The sequence below is a fragment of the Ctenopharyngodon idella genome, chromosome 5 (genome assembly GCF_019924925.1).
Source record: "Ctenopharyngodon idella isolate HZGC_01 chromosome 5, HZGC01, whole genome shotgun sequence".
In the NCBI taxonomy this organism is placed as follows: Eukaryota; Metazoa; Chordata; class Actinopteri; order Cypriniformes; family Xenocyprididae; genus Ctenopharyngodon; species Ctenopharyngodon idella.
Genome location: NC_067224.1, coordinates 22,071,131 through 22,085,959, shown reverse-complemented (window position 1 = coordinate 22,085,959; position 14,829 = coordinate 22,071,131). Strand labels below are relative to the sequence as shown.

General features: G+C 36.0%; 1 protein-coding gene across 1 annotated transcript; it reads right to left on the bottom strand.

The window, feature by feature from the left end:
- Positions 1-3,394: 3,394 nt before the first annotated feature.
- On the bottom strand, positions 3,395-14,603 carry ch25hl3 (cholesterol 25-hydroxylase like 3). Its single transcript, XM_051892950.1, has 2 exons — positions 13,399-14,603; positions 3,395-6,088 (listed from the first exon to the last, which is right to left on the bottom strand). The coding sequence occupies exons 1-2, from the start codon at positions 13,824-13,826 to the stop codon at positions 5,713-5,715; spliced, it is 804 nt and encodes a 267-aa protein (XP_051748910.1). The 5' UTR covers positions 13,827-14,603; the 3' UTR covers positions 3,395-5,712.
- Between the last annotated feature and the right edge of the window lie 226 nt (positions 14,604-14,829).

Genomic DNA, 14,829 nt, shown 5'->3' with positions numbered 1-14,829 from the left:
TTGGCCATGTTTAGCATGAGGATCCAACTCTTTAACAGTGTAAATAAGTCAGAATACATGAAATAGCATTATACCTCCACTTTAATTTGGCCACAGCGCGAGTCAAAACCCCCACAAGCTCCTCACTTGCAGGAGACTGAAGTGACGAGTCTTCAGTATCTCCTGTTGCCACACTAACCACATCCAATTCCTCAGAACTGGATGTTTGTAGTGCAGCTGCCTCAACCGGGACGGAAAAAAACGCAGCGCGTACTTTAGTTCCAAAAGGTTGAGAACCTCTGATCTAGTGGAATAACAATGTCACCCACAGAAAGAGTCACTAACATGGTGAAATATCTTTGCACATGCAGAGCATAGAAAACACTATTTGAATTTTCTATAAAGCAATTAAATTTATTAGAAATTGAGATAGGCCTGAAGCTCCTCCACTTCTGTATAATCTCATCTCTTCAATGAAGGTCAGTGATTTTGGCAAAGAGGGTCCTGGAGGGAGATCAAGAATTTAGTAGTTTGTGGAGTCACTGCAGTCAGTCAGTGTCTTGAGGAAGAGCAAAACTTAAAAATGAAAAGGGCAAAACAGTCAGTATTTTTGGCAGTCAATATGGAAAATATTTCAACAAGTGAAAGCTCCTGTTGTATCAGGGATTTATCCCAGGGAATATGTAAGTCAGCTAAATGGGACTTGCTTGAAATAAAGTATTCCTCACATGGTAATTGGAAATACAGAATCCTAAATCTGTCTGTTATGAACACTATGAGCAAATTTGCTTTGATCTTTAACATGTCCTCTAATAACAATAACTAAAATCCTTGGACACATTTACATTATTCCTAAATTTGAGTCATACAAATTTTAAGTCATACAGGTTTGAAACAACGTGAGGGTGAGTTAATGATAACAGAATTGTATTTTTTGAGGGTTTGTAGCCACTGGAAGTTTATTTAAATAAATAGTGACACTGTCCCGTTTCTTTTCAAGGTGGTCTCGAATCATTTATAACTGAGCACTAGTGTTTCATCAGCCTCCCCATATAGGTCAGTTATGCACAATGCTGATGCATAAGACATTGATAAGAGTGAGAAACAGAGAAAAAATAGAGGTATAAAAACAAGGCTAATGTACAGTACATAAGACACAAGAAATAGTTGAGGTAGGCTTGAAGTTAATTACAAAAGGAGGAAATGCTGAAGTTGGAAATGCTAAAGTTGTCAGTATTCAAAACATGCATAAAACATCCACACAATTTAGGCTGAGTAAAAAATGAGGCCTTGCAAGTGTCTACATTTTCTGATTGTAAATTAACTTGATGTTCCTAGGTTTATCTGGACTTAATTCAGGAAAACAAAAAGAAAAGTGTGCCATGATTCCTCATCCAACAACACCTAAAAACTGGGGGTGGGTATTTTGCCATTGATAATATGAAATATTTCACTTTCTGTAACTCTCAAGCTTATGCAGGAATAAATCCTGCTGTGGAAGTGGCACTGGAATTCCAATTGAATTGACATGTCAGAATAGAGGATATTTATAGAGGAATACATATCGGAGACTTTTTAAAACTTCTGAAATGTATTAACAAGTTACTGCTTAACAAACTTATTTTCATTACTGTACAGTAAATGTATGCTATAGGCTTGTGTTTCCTGAACAAGCAAAAACAGTGAAAAATCCACTATAATTCACCAAAGTGCTATGTGGGGAGCAATGCTAAAAATGGAACGGTGACAGATGTTCCCATGAAAGCTATACTCTTAATTAAAAATGTCAGTTTAAGAAGAATGCTTTTTGGCACCGTGAAGGTGAATGATGCTGTGCATCCAGACTTGTTGCAGAATACAGATGTGATGTGGCCTTCACAGATAAGGTTTAGAAAGATTCTCTTATTTTAAGGTTTTTTAAGGTTTAGCAAGATTCTTATTTGAGATGGAGTTTTTTCAAACCACTAGGCACAATTTGGTGGCTGCAGCTCTGCAGACGTCTGGACAAACATAGGACATGATCAGCTCTGCCAAAGATTTTAAAGGGTTAGTTCACCCAAAAATGAAAATTCTGTCATTTATTACTCACGCTCATGCCGTTCCACACCCATAAGACCTTCGTTAATCTTCAGAACGCAAATTAAGATATTTTAGTTGAAATCCGATGGCTCCGTGAGGCCTTCATAGGGAGCAATGACATTTCCTCTCTCAAGATCCATAAAGGTACTAAAAACATATTTAAATCAGTTCATGTGAGTACAGTGATTCAATATTAATATTATAAAGCGACGAGAATATTTTTGGTGCGCCAAAAAAAAAACCAAAATAACGACTTATTTAGTGATGGGCGATTTCAAAACACTGCTTCAGGAAGCATCGGAGCATAATGAATCAGTGTATCGAATCATGATTCAGATCGCGTGTCAAACTGCCAACGGCTGAAATTATGTGACTTTGGCGCTCCGAACAGCAGATTCGATACACTGATTCATTGTGCTCCGATGCTTCCTGAAGCAGTGTTTTGAAAGCGGCCATCACTAAATAAGTTGTTATTTTGGGTTTTTTTTTGCCCTCCAAAAATATTCTCGTCGCTTTATAATATTAATATTGAGCCACCGTACTCTCATGAACCGATTTAAATATGTTTTTAGTACCTTTATGGATCTTGAGAGAGGAAATGTCATTGCTCCCTATGAAGGCCTGACGGAGCCATCGGATTTCAACTAAAATATCTTAATTTGCGTTCCGAAGATTAACGAAGGTCTTACGGGTGTGGAACGGCATGAGGGTAAGTAATAAATGACAGAATTTTCATTTTTGGGTGAACTAACCCTTTAAGTGCATATTACCACCGATCTGTCTCCAGCTTCAGTACCATGGCCTGTTTAACTTGCCAAGCATGAACTCAAGAGCCAAGTTAAACGATTAAAGCAATTAAGTGTATGCTAGCTTGATGAGCACTTGACAAACTTTGAATAAGCTCTGCCTGTGATATTGACATGTTTCCCATAGATGAGACACATAGTCATATGGGACAATGTAAATTTCCACCTATCTGCTCTGCACTGTAAAAAATATTCTGTAGTTTTTACAAAATAATTTTGGCAGCTGTGGTTGCCAGAATAATTTTGTAAAAAATACAGAAAAACTGTAAACACATTTACAGAACAAACTGTCAATTTTACAGTATAAAACTGTAATTTACAAACAAGAAAATTTGAATGTAGACAAGTAAATTCAACAATCCATACTACTACTAAAATCTGTTTTGTACCTTTAACATCTACTGGCAACCACCATAATAATTCAGGTGGTAAAAGAGAAAGCCACATGAAGAATCAGAGTTCATCACAAATAGCTTTTCCACGAGCTGAAGTATATACTAATGTAAAGAGGGTGCAAAGAGTCATTCACGCAAACGCAAAACACCATCATGGTAACCCACAACACTTACATAATGCAATAAACATTCATTAAACAACAGAAGATGTAACATAAAACCCTAATGTACATAACTGATAACAAAAACTATTAAGAAACATGATTTTTTAAACAAAATACTTTCAAATATGGAGTGTCACACAGGGAATTGTGGGAATATCAGTTTACAGTTTTTGACTGTAAATTATACATTGATTTGTTTTTTTTTTTACTTCTAAAAATTTTAAAATTTACAGCATTTTACTGTGAAAATTACATAAAATGTCTGGTAAGAGCTTTTACAGTTTTTCCCTGTATATAGTACTGGAACTTACTGTTAACCTATTTACATTTTTTTTCCGTAGCGTTTTTACAATATTTCACTGTTAAAATCACATTCATTTTTTACAGTGTGGTCCAAAACTGGTTTCATTAGCGTCCACAGTTTTCACTCCAATACCTCCCACCATACTGTCCCTTCTTTAAACCCATTGAGGAGGGTTTTTTTTTTTTTTTTTTTTGGCATGGAAGGTTTACAATCTCCGGCCCTATGTCAGGATATGCCTCATTCAAGCCATTGAGAAGGCCTGACCTGATTGATGCAGGGTCTGTGCAAGGATGGATTCGCCATTCAAGAAGATTCTTCCCTCGCTGTCTTGCGAGAAAGGACATCGCCTGTGATGTGGATGAAGTGCTATGGCCAGATCCAGCTAGGCCAAGAGATGATGCTTAGGTGTTTTTTCTATTTTTTTTATTTATTTATTTTTCCCATTTAAAATCATGCTTTTGTTTTTTCTCCACAAAAGTTTTGGTTTGTGTACTATATTGTATAGAATATGTTCTGATTTTCAGTGCAAAATGTAACCTTTGGAAAGGGATTGATGTATTGAATGGTTTTACAATGTGGTGAGAAATAAATATTTTCATCAATGTGCAGTACTGATCTTGTGTTTTTTTGTTTGTTTGTTTGTTGTTTTTTTGTCAATATATTCATGTGCATTACTCTAACAATATCTGAAAAAAATAAAAAACAGACTTTATCATTAGAAAAGAATAAAAGTTACAAGTGTTTAAGATTGAGCACAGCAGTGTGTAAATGAATCAAACAGAATCAGAATGTATGAACCATGTATGTTCCATACGGTGTCAAAGTTGGGTTTTGTTAAATGAATGTAAAGTTTTAAATGAAGTGTTTCATTTTGCAAAAGAACTGAGGTGTTGTGCTACTTGTGTGTGTGGATCTGTGAATTGTGTGTAGTGTTTTGACAAAATGAGCCTTGTTTTTAAAATTGTGCTTAAGCAATCGTAAAAAACTGTACATTTCACTAATATTTCATAATGTTACTGTTTTTATTTTTGCTAAAGTAAATGAAGCCTGGTGAGCATTCACAATATATATATACACAATGTGTGTGTGTGTGTGTGTGTGTATTAGTGTTGCTAAATTTTTATTATACTGTTTGACATAGACTAATACATTTTCAATTGGAAAAACATCAGAATGCACCCATGTCAGGCAGTGTTTTACATTCTATAACTTTCAAGTAAAACATTTTAAAAGTTAAAAAACATTTTTAAAAAGTTTAAAAATAAAATATTTATAAAATTTACCAACTGTAATATTTATATTTGTATAGAAATTTTTTTAATAAGATGTGTTTAAGTAAGCAATAAGGTATGAGAGGCTGTGCTGTATCATGAATAAGTCACGGCTGAAGGGCGTTGACGCAAAGCGGAGTGCCTGCAACCCCTTCAGCCGTGACTTATTCACGATACAGCACTAGCCTCGAGTACCTTATTGCTTTTATAAAATGGTTACCACACAATATAAATATTAAAGCCAAAAATATGACACACAGAACCGTTGGGTGAAGCGGTCATAGCCGTGTTTTATCGTGAATAAAACACAGCTATTGACCAATCAGAATCAAGGACAGGAACTAATATAGGAACTTTTATAATGTGTGTTATTAACCCTTAACAAAATAACTAAAAAACACTTAATATACAACAATAAAAGTCATAATGCAAATAGCCAGTATTCAAAACATTCATAAACAATCCACACAATTTAAGCTGAATAAAAAATGAGGCCTTGCAAATGTCTAAATTTTCTGATTATAAATTAACCTGATGTTCCTAGGTTTATCTGGACTTAATTCAGTAAGAAAATTTGAAAATCTTTGACAAAAACTGGGTTATTAAATGACAGTTCATGTTGGGTGAAATCAGATACAATCAGATATTTTTTATAGTCTTTTTACTTACAATCTCACTGTCATATAATGGCCCAATTAACCTGGATTCACCTTATTAAATGTCTCCTTCATTTACTGGAATGGGCAATAAGGTCCCAAAGATGTAATCCCAGTGTCTGAAGTAGGGGGCGAAGTTCCCTTTAAAGTGCTGATGGTGGGCCAGGTGGTGTGGCGCCCCACCAAAAAATGGCAGCAACCGATGCAGTGCCCAAGGAAAGTCATATCCACAATGGTCCTCCACTGCCATCCAGGTGTTAACCAGATGGAAAAGGATTTCACTAAAAGGGTGGCAGCCCACCAGCATGGCACTGATAAATGCAAGGGTTTGTAGAAACAGAAGTTCAGAAATACTGGAGTCTTGAGCTGCCAGAGCAAAAGTGTCTCTGTTCAGATGGTGAATGCGGTGGACGCTGTGGTACAGCCAGGGAATTCTGGGAAAAATATACAAATTTGATTTAGTTTGTGATATATATTAATGTATAATGTATTAATGTATAATGTTAATGTATAATGTAATGTATAATGTAATATATTAATGTATATTATATTATATTATATTATATATATATATATTATTATTATTATATTATATTATATAGTATTTAGCTATAGTATAGCTAATAGTATTATATATAAGTATTTAGCTGTGCATATCTTCATTCCTTATATTTGTCATTCTAAATTTAATCCAAAAAAAAAAAAGAAGAAAATGTATAGGTCCTAATAGGTCCTCAATCTGCTTGAAATCACATCACTCTCTATAGGAAACAGCTGATTGGTTCCTGCTCTATTAGTAGCCAATAAGCTCGCTGCTCAACTTTTAAATACTTGGTCAGCGTCTGTGTAGCAGTTTGCCGCACGCTTTCAGAAACCCCTCACCTTGCTCAGCTCCACCTGTATAGATCTCAGTGGCGTGCACAGGGGCGTGCCCTTTGCCCCTTTGATCACGAAAGTGAAAGTGCCCTTTGCGGTCGGGTCCCCTTATGATCTGAATCAGGTGTGTTATATATGGAAGACATATAAAATGTGCAAAGCGGTGGGTCCCCAGGATCAGGACTGAAAACCACTGATGTACGCTATTGTACAGCAGCAGCATGCCTTGCTCACAGCAGCATGACGTTTATGTATTGGCAGTAGTACTTGCTCTGCAATAGCAGCAGCGTAACAGATCTATTCCGCCAAGACCAAACATATTCACATTGTCATATCCATTACCATGCCAAACACTCTGAGAGTTTAAGCAATTAAATCCTTTGAGGTGGTTTGAGTCATAACACTGTTACTAGTGCTATGATCCTGGCATATACAGAGCTCTTGTGCTCATGGCGATACAGGTTGCTCCAACCTGTGGCATGTCCTGATCCATTCCCCTCTTCCTCTACTTTTCATGTTTTGTCTACTCTGTCTAATGAATTAAAGACAAAAAAGACCATAAAATGGTTCTCGGTTTAGTTATCTGCCTATGGGACATGGCCACTTTGGAGTAATTTGTTGACAGACTGATGCTTAACACACTTTGTAATAAAGTGTTTGGTTACCAACATTCATCATAATATCTTCTTTTGTGTTCAACAGAATAGAGAAAAATATACAGGTTTGGAATAAGAATAAAATAAGTGACTACTGATGGAGTAACACAATTTGACTAAAAAGAAACATTACAGCTTGATGGGGCACAATTTTGACAAAAGGTGCCCTTTTCCTGGTTAATTTAAATCACTTTTTCATTTCATAATATGACACATTTTATGACAATTTATGTAGTTAAAGTTATAGTTGCAGATATAGTTAAGTAACAGAATTACATTTTAATTAAATGCTATAATGCTCTGACTGTAATTATAATCCATAATAAGTATAATCCAAAATATTATTTTTTTTTCTTTTAAAAAATAGGGCCATAGGGCTTTTACGGATAAAAGCCTTTTAAGGGTCTTTTTTAAACCCCTGTTTTTCCTCATAAGTCCACTAAGCTAAGAGCATATTAAAGCTCATATAAAAAGGATTAAAGGGATAGTTCACCCAAAAATGAAATGTGTAAATGGGAACTCCATCTATAAGTGTCAAATAAACACAACAGACAAATCCAAATTAAGCCCTGCGGCTCATGACGACACACTGATGTCCTAAGACACGAAACAATCGGTTTGTGCGAGAAACCGAACAGTATTTATATCATTTTATACCTCTAATACACCACTATTTCCAACTCCGTTCAGCATCTGGTTAGTGAAGTCAAAAAAACGCGCTCTGTTGACGGAACTGATGTCTCGCGCTTTGCTTTAATGAGTTTGCTTGAATGCATCAATGTGTCGTCACGAGCCGCAGGGTTTAATTTGGATTTGTCTGTCGTGTTTATTTTTAGATGGAGTTCCCATTGACATGCATTATTTGACTGACAGACCGCAACGGTTGGAGTTAAAAATCATCATTTGTGTTCTACTGAAGAAACAAAGTCACCTACATCTTGGATGCCCTGGGGGTAAGCAGATAAACATCAAATTTTCGTTTTTGGATGAACTATCCCTTTAACTGAATTAACTGTGCTTAAAACATGTTTTTCGTTCATAAACATTACCCACCACTGGGGGATAAAACAAATGGAATATATAAACTGGATTACAGGGCCTAAAACCTTCATTGCTGCATTAGCAAAGAAATGTGGGGGTAATAGGAAGATCCCGAGACTGTGTGTGTGTGTGTGTGTGTGTGTGTGTGTGTGGAAAAGAGAGAGAGTGTCCATACAGTCTATGGTAATATGAAATAAACATCCAAATAAAAAGTTTAGCTGACCAGGTTCTTTGTTGTTGTTGTTGTTGTTTTGTTTTGTTTTGTTTTTTGTTATGTTGAATGGATGTATTTATATATTAAAATGAATGTAATCTTAAATTATAAGTAATTTTTTAGCTTTTGTCAAAACATAACATGAGGATGTAGATGAGACATTGTTTCATTTAGATGTGGGTGAGCTTAATACAGTAACTTCCTCTGAATCTCTATATTGTGACTCTACTTCGCACAATAATCGCATAAAAACACAAAACATTAGTAATGTAGGGCTGTAACGTTTTGGAGAAAACTTTTTTACAAATTGTGAAACATTTCTGGGTCAAATTTGATTCTTATGCCTAAATTGAAAAGCTGTATTTTTAAAACTGTACAACATGGAAGGCCAAAGATCAAAGGCCATAACTGGTACAAATTTGTCCTGAAGATACTATAACTGCATCTCATTTCGTAGGCTGCGTCCTCCAGAGGTCGCATTTGAACGTCATCGAGGCGGTCTCATTCAAGAAAAGTAACCGTTAGAGTGCACCCACGAAGAATAACAGTCAATTTTATTAGTTAACGTTACTTTTCATAAATAAGACATCCTTGACGTATGCAGCCTTCAAATGCGACCTCTGGAGGACGCAGCCTCCGAAATGAGACGCAGCTCATGACTGCATCTGAAAACGCATAGGCTACTTCCCTACTATAGGCTATAGTATATAGTAGGCTATAGGCGAAAAACAGTTTGTGACAAAAGAACTGTCTAAATTCGTAAAAGAGTAGGCAAAAGGTTACCCGGATTACCTACTTCTTCTATTGAGATTCTTAAGTGTGACGATGGACAAATTACTAGGCTATACCATGATTTGTGAATGGCGGTGATGCAACGCAATTGACATTGGTAGGTCATGTGATAAGGGCAACGATGAATGTAGTAGGCTACATCCAAATGGACTACTTGAACTGAGCCAAAGATCTTAGAACTCAAGAGGCGACACTTTGATACTTTTTAGGTAACAGCCACTAGATGGCGCTCTGGTAGCGCGGCCGCCATTATGGGCTGAAAATAGGCTACTAACTGGACCATAGAATCCTTCACATCTTACGCACCCAAAATCGGCGAATTTCACTGCCAAAACAGAAGCGCAATAGAACAGTTTTTAAAATGAAGTCACCAGTAAATTTTATGGCTCCTACAGTAAATGTTGTATTGTCTTATATATGTTTTATTTTACCAGTTGTGGAATCCAACCATTCATCCATCTGAGGTAACATAGTTAGCCTACTTTATTGAGTATTTCCATTTTATGCAACTTTACACATTTATTAATAGTAAATTAATAATTCATAAATTTAAGATCATCATGTTTGCAGCGAACAATATATTTTAGACCTAGTGGAATAATAGTAATAATATCTAGGTCTGAATTGAAATAGGCTATATTGTACGTTTTAATGGATCACGCTACAAACATAGGCTAATGATCTTATAATACATGATGCATTGCTGTGTCTGTTATCGCATAAATTCCCACTTTTGTACACTTTTGCTTTAACGGACATTAGACAACACCGCAAAATCAAGCTGTTATATTCATATATTTATTGTACAACATTCCCAATTTTTCTGATGCATGTCCTTAATTTAATTTCATATGTTGGTAATAATTCAGTGTTTATAAGCCTTTTAAAGAATTTTAACCCAAACTGACTGGGTTTCTAGAGAGCAAAGGTTTTGTGAAAAAAGTGGAAGACTTAGGCTAAACACAAAGTGTGTAAAACAAACTGTAAAAAGGATTTGATGATCAGTAGTGATAGTAGTTTATTCTGTGTTGTCATCATTCAGGTTGGATTTCAGCTTTAATGTACTTTTTTTTAAACAAAGCAGCTGATATTGCCATAGAAACTAGTGGACTGCCGACTCGCTTTCACCCCAAAATGGCGGAAACGCAGGACCGCTGCTGGGCACCGGTGTTTCAATGGAACGTTCTATTGAGTGTCGCTTCTTGTTAGTGTATATTCGCTTCTTGAGCCTCGTGACGCACATCCGGTTTGAAATATTTAAGGCTCAGTTGTTTCCGGTTGTATATATTTTCAATGCGCCGTTATCACAATAGTTAACTAAACCCCTCTTAAAATGAGAGTCCTCGGGATGATTTTAAATTCCAGACATATTCAGAGACAGGAGAAGAGATATTCTGACGATTACCGTGTACAGACCATTCCAAACTCAACGGAACTTTAAGTTTTAATCCAACATAAGATGTGATTCTTTCACCACAGGGTGTCAGCGCTCTACCAGTGATCTCGACGCTGCAGTGTGAGATGTGAAGAATAAGATCAGAATAAACATAATATTTTAGTCACAATTCTGTGCCATTTTTTACTGACAATCACTTGTATGTAATTCACACACATTTATGCCAAAAATCCTATTATTCAAAGTAGTTGCACTCAGGGAAGTGCACAGACATTTTGGAGGGCAGGGGCTCAAGTGGAAAAAAGGGCACTTTTCATAATTATTTATTTAAAAAAAATAATAAACCCTTTTTTTTTTTTTAAAACAATTTTGACTTCCTTACCAATTTATTTTAATTCCCTTACACTCACGCAATTGTTTTATACTCCACAGGTTTCTACAAAATAATCAGTTCACACAGAGACCATGGTCTTCTTTAGTTAGGTTTATCACAAGAGAAGGCAACAGCAACTATTTTCAAGTAGCTATATATTTAGAATAAATGACTGCACCAAGGAGAGGGACATAGTTTAACTAATAATTTGTTTATTTTGCACAAATCAATAAATCGTTCTAATTCCTTTGGTGTTATTGGAATACTTTCATGTAGTGGACAATTTTAAGATTGTGGTCCATTTTTGCTTCCATGTCTTTTACTCTAATGCAAAGAAAACTTAACCCTAACCCTACATTTAGATGGTGTTTGTTTTAAGCCTACTACCCTCCATCTGTTTGCATCTGTAGATTTCTTCTAAATTAACCAAAACAAGCTAATCTGCATATTTAAACACATCGAGTTTTTTTCCCCCTGAAATGTTATAAATACATTATATATTATAACAAATGCCTGCAGAGGGCGCCAAACGCCTGCTGATTTTTGTTGTTACACAGCACAGCACGATCAAAGCCAACCACCATAATTAAAAATATATTATTAGTTAAATAATAATATTCGGACACTTTTGTTTTATAGAAATGCTAAAGCCACTGTAATTTCTTCAACAAGAATATGTGGACATCAAACATGCAAAGACAGAGCGAGGGTTTAAACTTTTATTGATGTATTATCCTGTGTAAGCGTAGATTTAAGAATAGCATTATGTAATGCGGTATTGTGATTTTTAAATAGTTTTAATTGGAATAATGCGGTTCATGGATGCTCGTTCGTGGAATTCTCCTCTTCTGATATTGACAGCCCTACAGATATTTTTACCATGGTTCAAAACGCAATGCATAGCACATTAAAATAATTCACGTTTGAGAACATACATAGGCTACCTAAAAGAAATGCACGGGACGGATCCATCTAGGGCTTTTTTCTTTTTCGCTTCTCATCGCCAGACAGCAGTTGCATTTTCCCGGGAATAGTTGTAACAAGTTTTCAGCCAGCAGCAAACAACGAGGTGGGGCGTGGGGCGTGGCGCGCATGGGTGCGGGAATGAATGGCGTGTCGAGGAGGGAGGGCATCTGAACTCGACAAAGTCGACCTGATATAGTATTTTTTTTTTTTCTTTTCTTTTTTTTCAGTAGCCTAAATATATTTGTTTGACATGGAAGCTGTGCGCAAACAGGAATATATGTTAATTTATTTAAAAAAAAAAAAAAAAAAAAGCACCCCAGAAAAAAAGGGCACTTTCTCTCGAGGAAGAAAAAGGGCAGGGGCTCAAGCCCCTTTTATGTCTATGTGTGCACGTGCCTGCGTTTTCATGAGAAGCTGTCTGTATATAAGTGCGCTGAACGCTGACCGGAAACGCTCGAGCCGTAATAAGTAGAACGCGGAAGTAGTAGTGCAGGTAGTCCATTACTTTCATACTAGGCTATATAGTAGTGGTCGTGAAGTAATTACTTTATATATATATTGAATTTATTATATTTATATTTATTTATATTTATTATATTATATTTATTATATATATATATATATATATATATATATATATATATATATAAAGTACCTGCTCAATTAAGAGATTATTCAATTTCGTACGCAGAGAAACATTTTCAGAGAAACATGTGATTAACGAACAACAAAGCCTCACTTTCTTTCCATTCACGTGAATGCTTCACTTTGGGTGTAGGAATGTTTGAACCCAGACCACTACGAAGTTCAAATCCATTTACTAACATTTTAAATAGCCTATATAACAAAAATATATTACATTGTCATATGTTCTGTCCTATAACCGGTAAAACAATAACAGCACAATTTACTTGCCTTAAAACAGAAGGTAATATTAATATTATTATAATTATTGTTTTTTGTTGTTACATTTAATTTATTGCCCCACTTTAATATGTGAATTATATTATCAGAAAACTGAACTCATTTAGCGTTGTCAGGCTTTGGTTTGTGCCTAAAACAACGGAGCTGCGCGCTCGGTTTTATGGCTGCTGTACATTTTACCCGTCACAAGATGGCACTGTTTTCGACACTCTTAATGCTCTGAAACTCCCCCACCCCCCCTCACCCCCTGCCCCCGCACGCACATAAACACATTTGACTTTACAGCACACAAAGGCACACTTTTATCTATTCTCATTCTCGGTTGCTTTCTTAATATGTCATGAATGTACACAGAAAGATTTTAATAATCAATTTAAAGCGCCCTCTCATGGTACGCACAGTGCGTACAGCCGTACAGCTGCAGGCGCCACTGGTAGAAGAGAATTTTAAACTTTCTACATGCTGACATTTAAAAAAAAAGAAAAAGAAAAAAGTGTCATGCTTACTTGTGAATGGTGTAATGAAACATGAAGAACAGCGTATCGAACATGAGCATGCATGAGACACATTCCCTGAATGCATGGAATGAAGACGGTGCTCTTTCTGGGAAATTCATGTGCCGTATTGACAGAAACAGCGCAGTTAACGGTAAAACGCCAACCATGTATTTCCATAAAATTCGAGAAGCACATCGAAACCACTGCTGCAAGCCAACGACTTCACGGCGTATCCTATATTTATGAATCCATTCGACGTGTGTACTGAACACATCCAGAAGCATGAAGGGAGCAGAGAAGATTAGATGAGTGCTGAAAGCTGCGCACACGCTCCAGTGGGGTGACATGAGGAGCACATGACGTTCCTCATACATGAAATCCCAAATCCACTGCAGAAATGAATCGCATCCGAAAATCAGTACGACGAGAACAATCATTCTTGTGAAGTACTGCTGTTTTTACATCGTAAAGGGCAGCAACAGGAGCTTTAGAGCGATGATGTCCTCCAGATGTCTGAACCGCCCTATCCTGTCTTCTGATAGAAGCCGTTTTCACTGTGCGGTCAGTGTTGAAGCTTACTTTTATTCTGACACAGTATAAGTACTGTCAGTGAAATGCAACGCAAGCACAAGACGAGAGGAGTGCCCTCCTCCCAACACCAACTCAAAAGACAACATCTCGATCTGTAGGGGAGAGCAGGGCACAACCTAACGCTTTTTGACTTTCTCAGTTTGTGTAGCTTAGGGTTCAGAGAAATTCTTTTGTTCCACATTCACAGATGTCTGGTACAATATGTGGCTTTTTTGTTTCATTAATACCGTGTATACTTTTTTTTTTTTTTTTTATTTAGCCCGAAAGAATGGAAGTGAAATGTGACAACATGCCCCACATGAGGGGCACACTGTAACATGTGATGGGGCACGTTGTAACATGACCATATGACAGCTTAAAATGTTATCTGATTTAATGAAATTAAAATATACATGACAAACTAAAATATTTTGTCAATAAAAAACTATTATTATTTTTTATATATAAAATAATAGCATTTTTTTTTTTTTTTTTTAAATTCTAATTTAATAATTTTGTAGTTTGACAATGAACACTCTGCAAAATACAACTGTACAGTCTAGGTCAAAACAATACAGGCAAACAGATGAAGAAACATCCAGACATATATTCAGAAAAACACAGAGATGAACAAAACACTCCCCTCCCTCCACTCACAGCTCTCACAGAACAGGAGATAAATAGCTAAGCCAGTACAAATGCTGTACATTTCTCGAAATAATATTTTCTAAATGTTCAGGTTCTTCCTCTTAGTCTTTATTCACTTTTTCCCCATGGTTTCTCAACAGAAATTCATAAAATTCATAAAAGTTAATTATGACAATTATATCGGTAACTGTATAGAATAGCATAGTTGTAATAGTGGGGCAC

Excerpts from the sequence above, each read along its gene's own strand:
- ch25hl3 (XM_051892950.1), bottom strand. The coding sequence starts at position 13,826 with ATGATTGTTCTCGTCGTACTGATTTTCGGATGCGATTCATTTCTGCAG. Across the intron at positions 6,089-13,398 it reads TTTCATTACACCATTCACAA|AATTCCCTGGCTGTACCACA; the intron begins GTAAGCATGACA and ends TATTTTTCCCAG.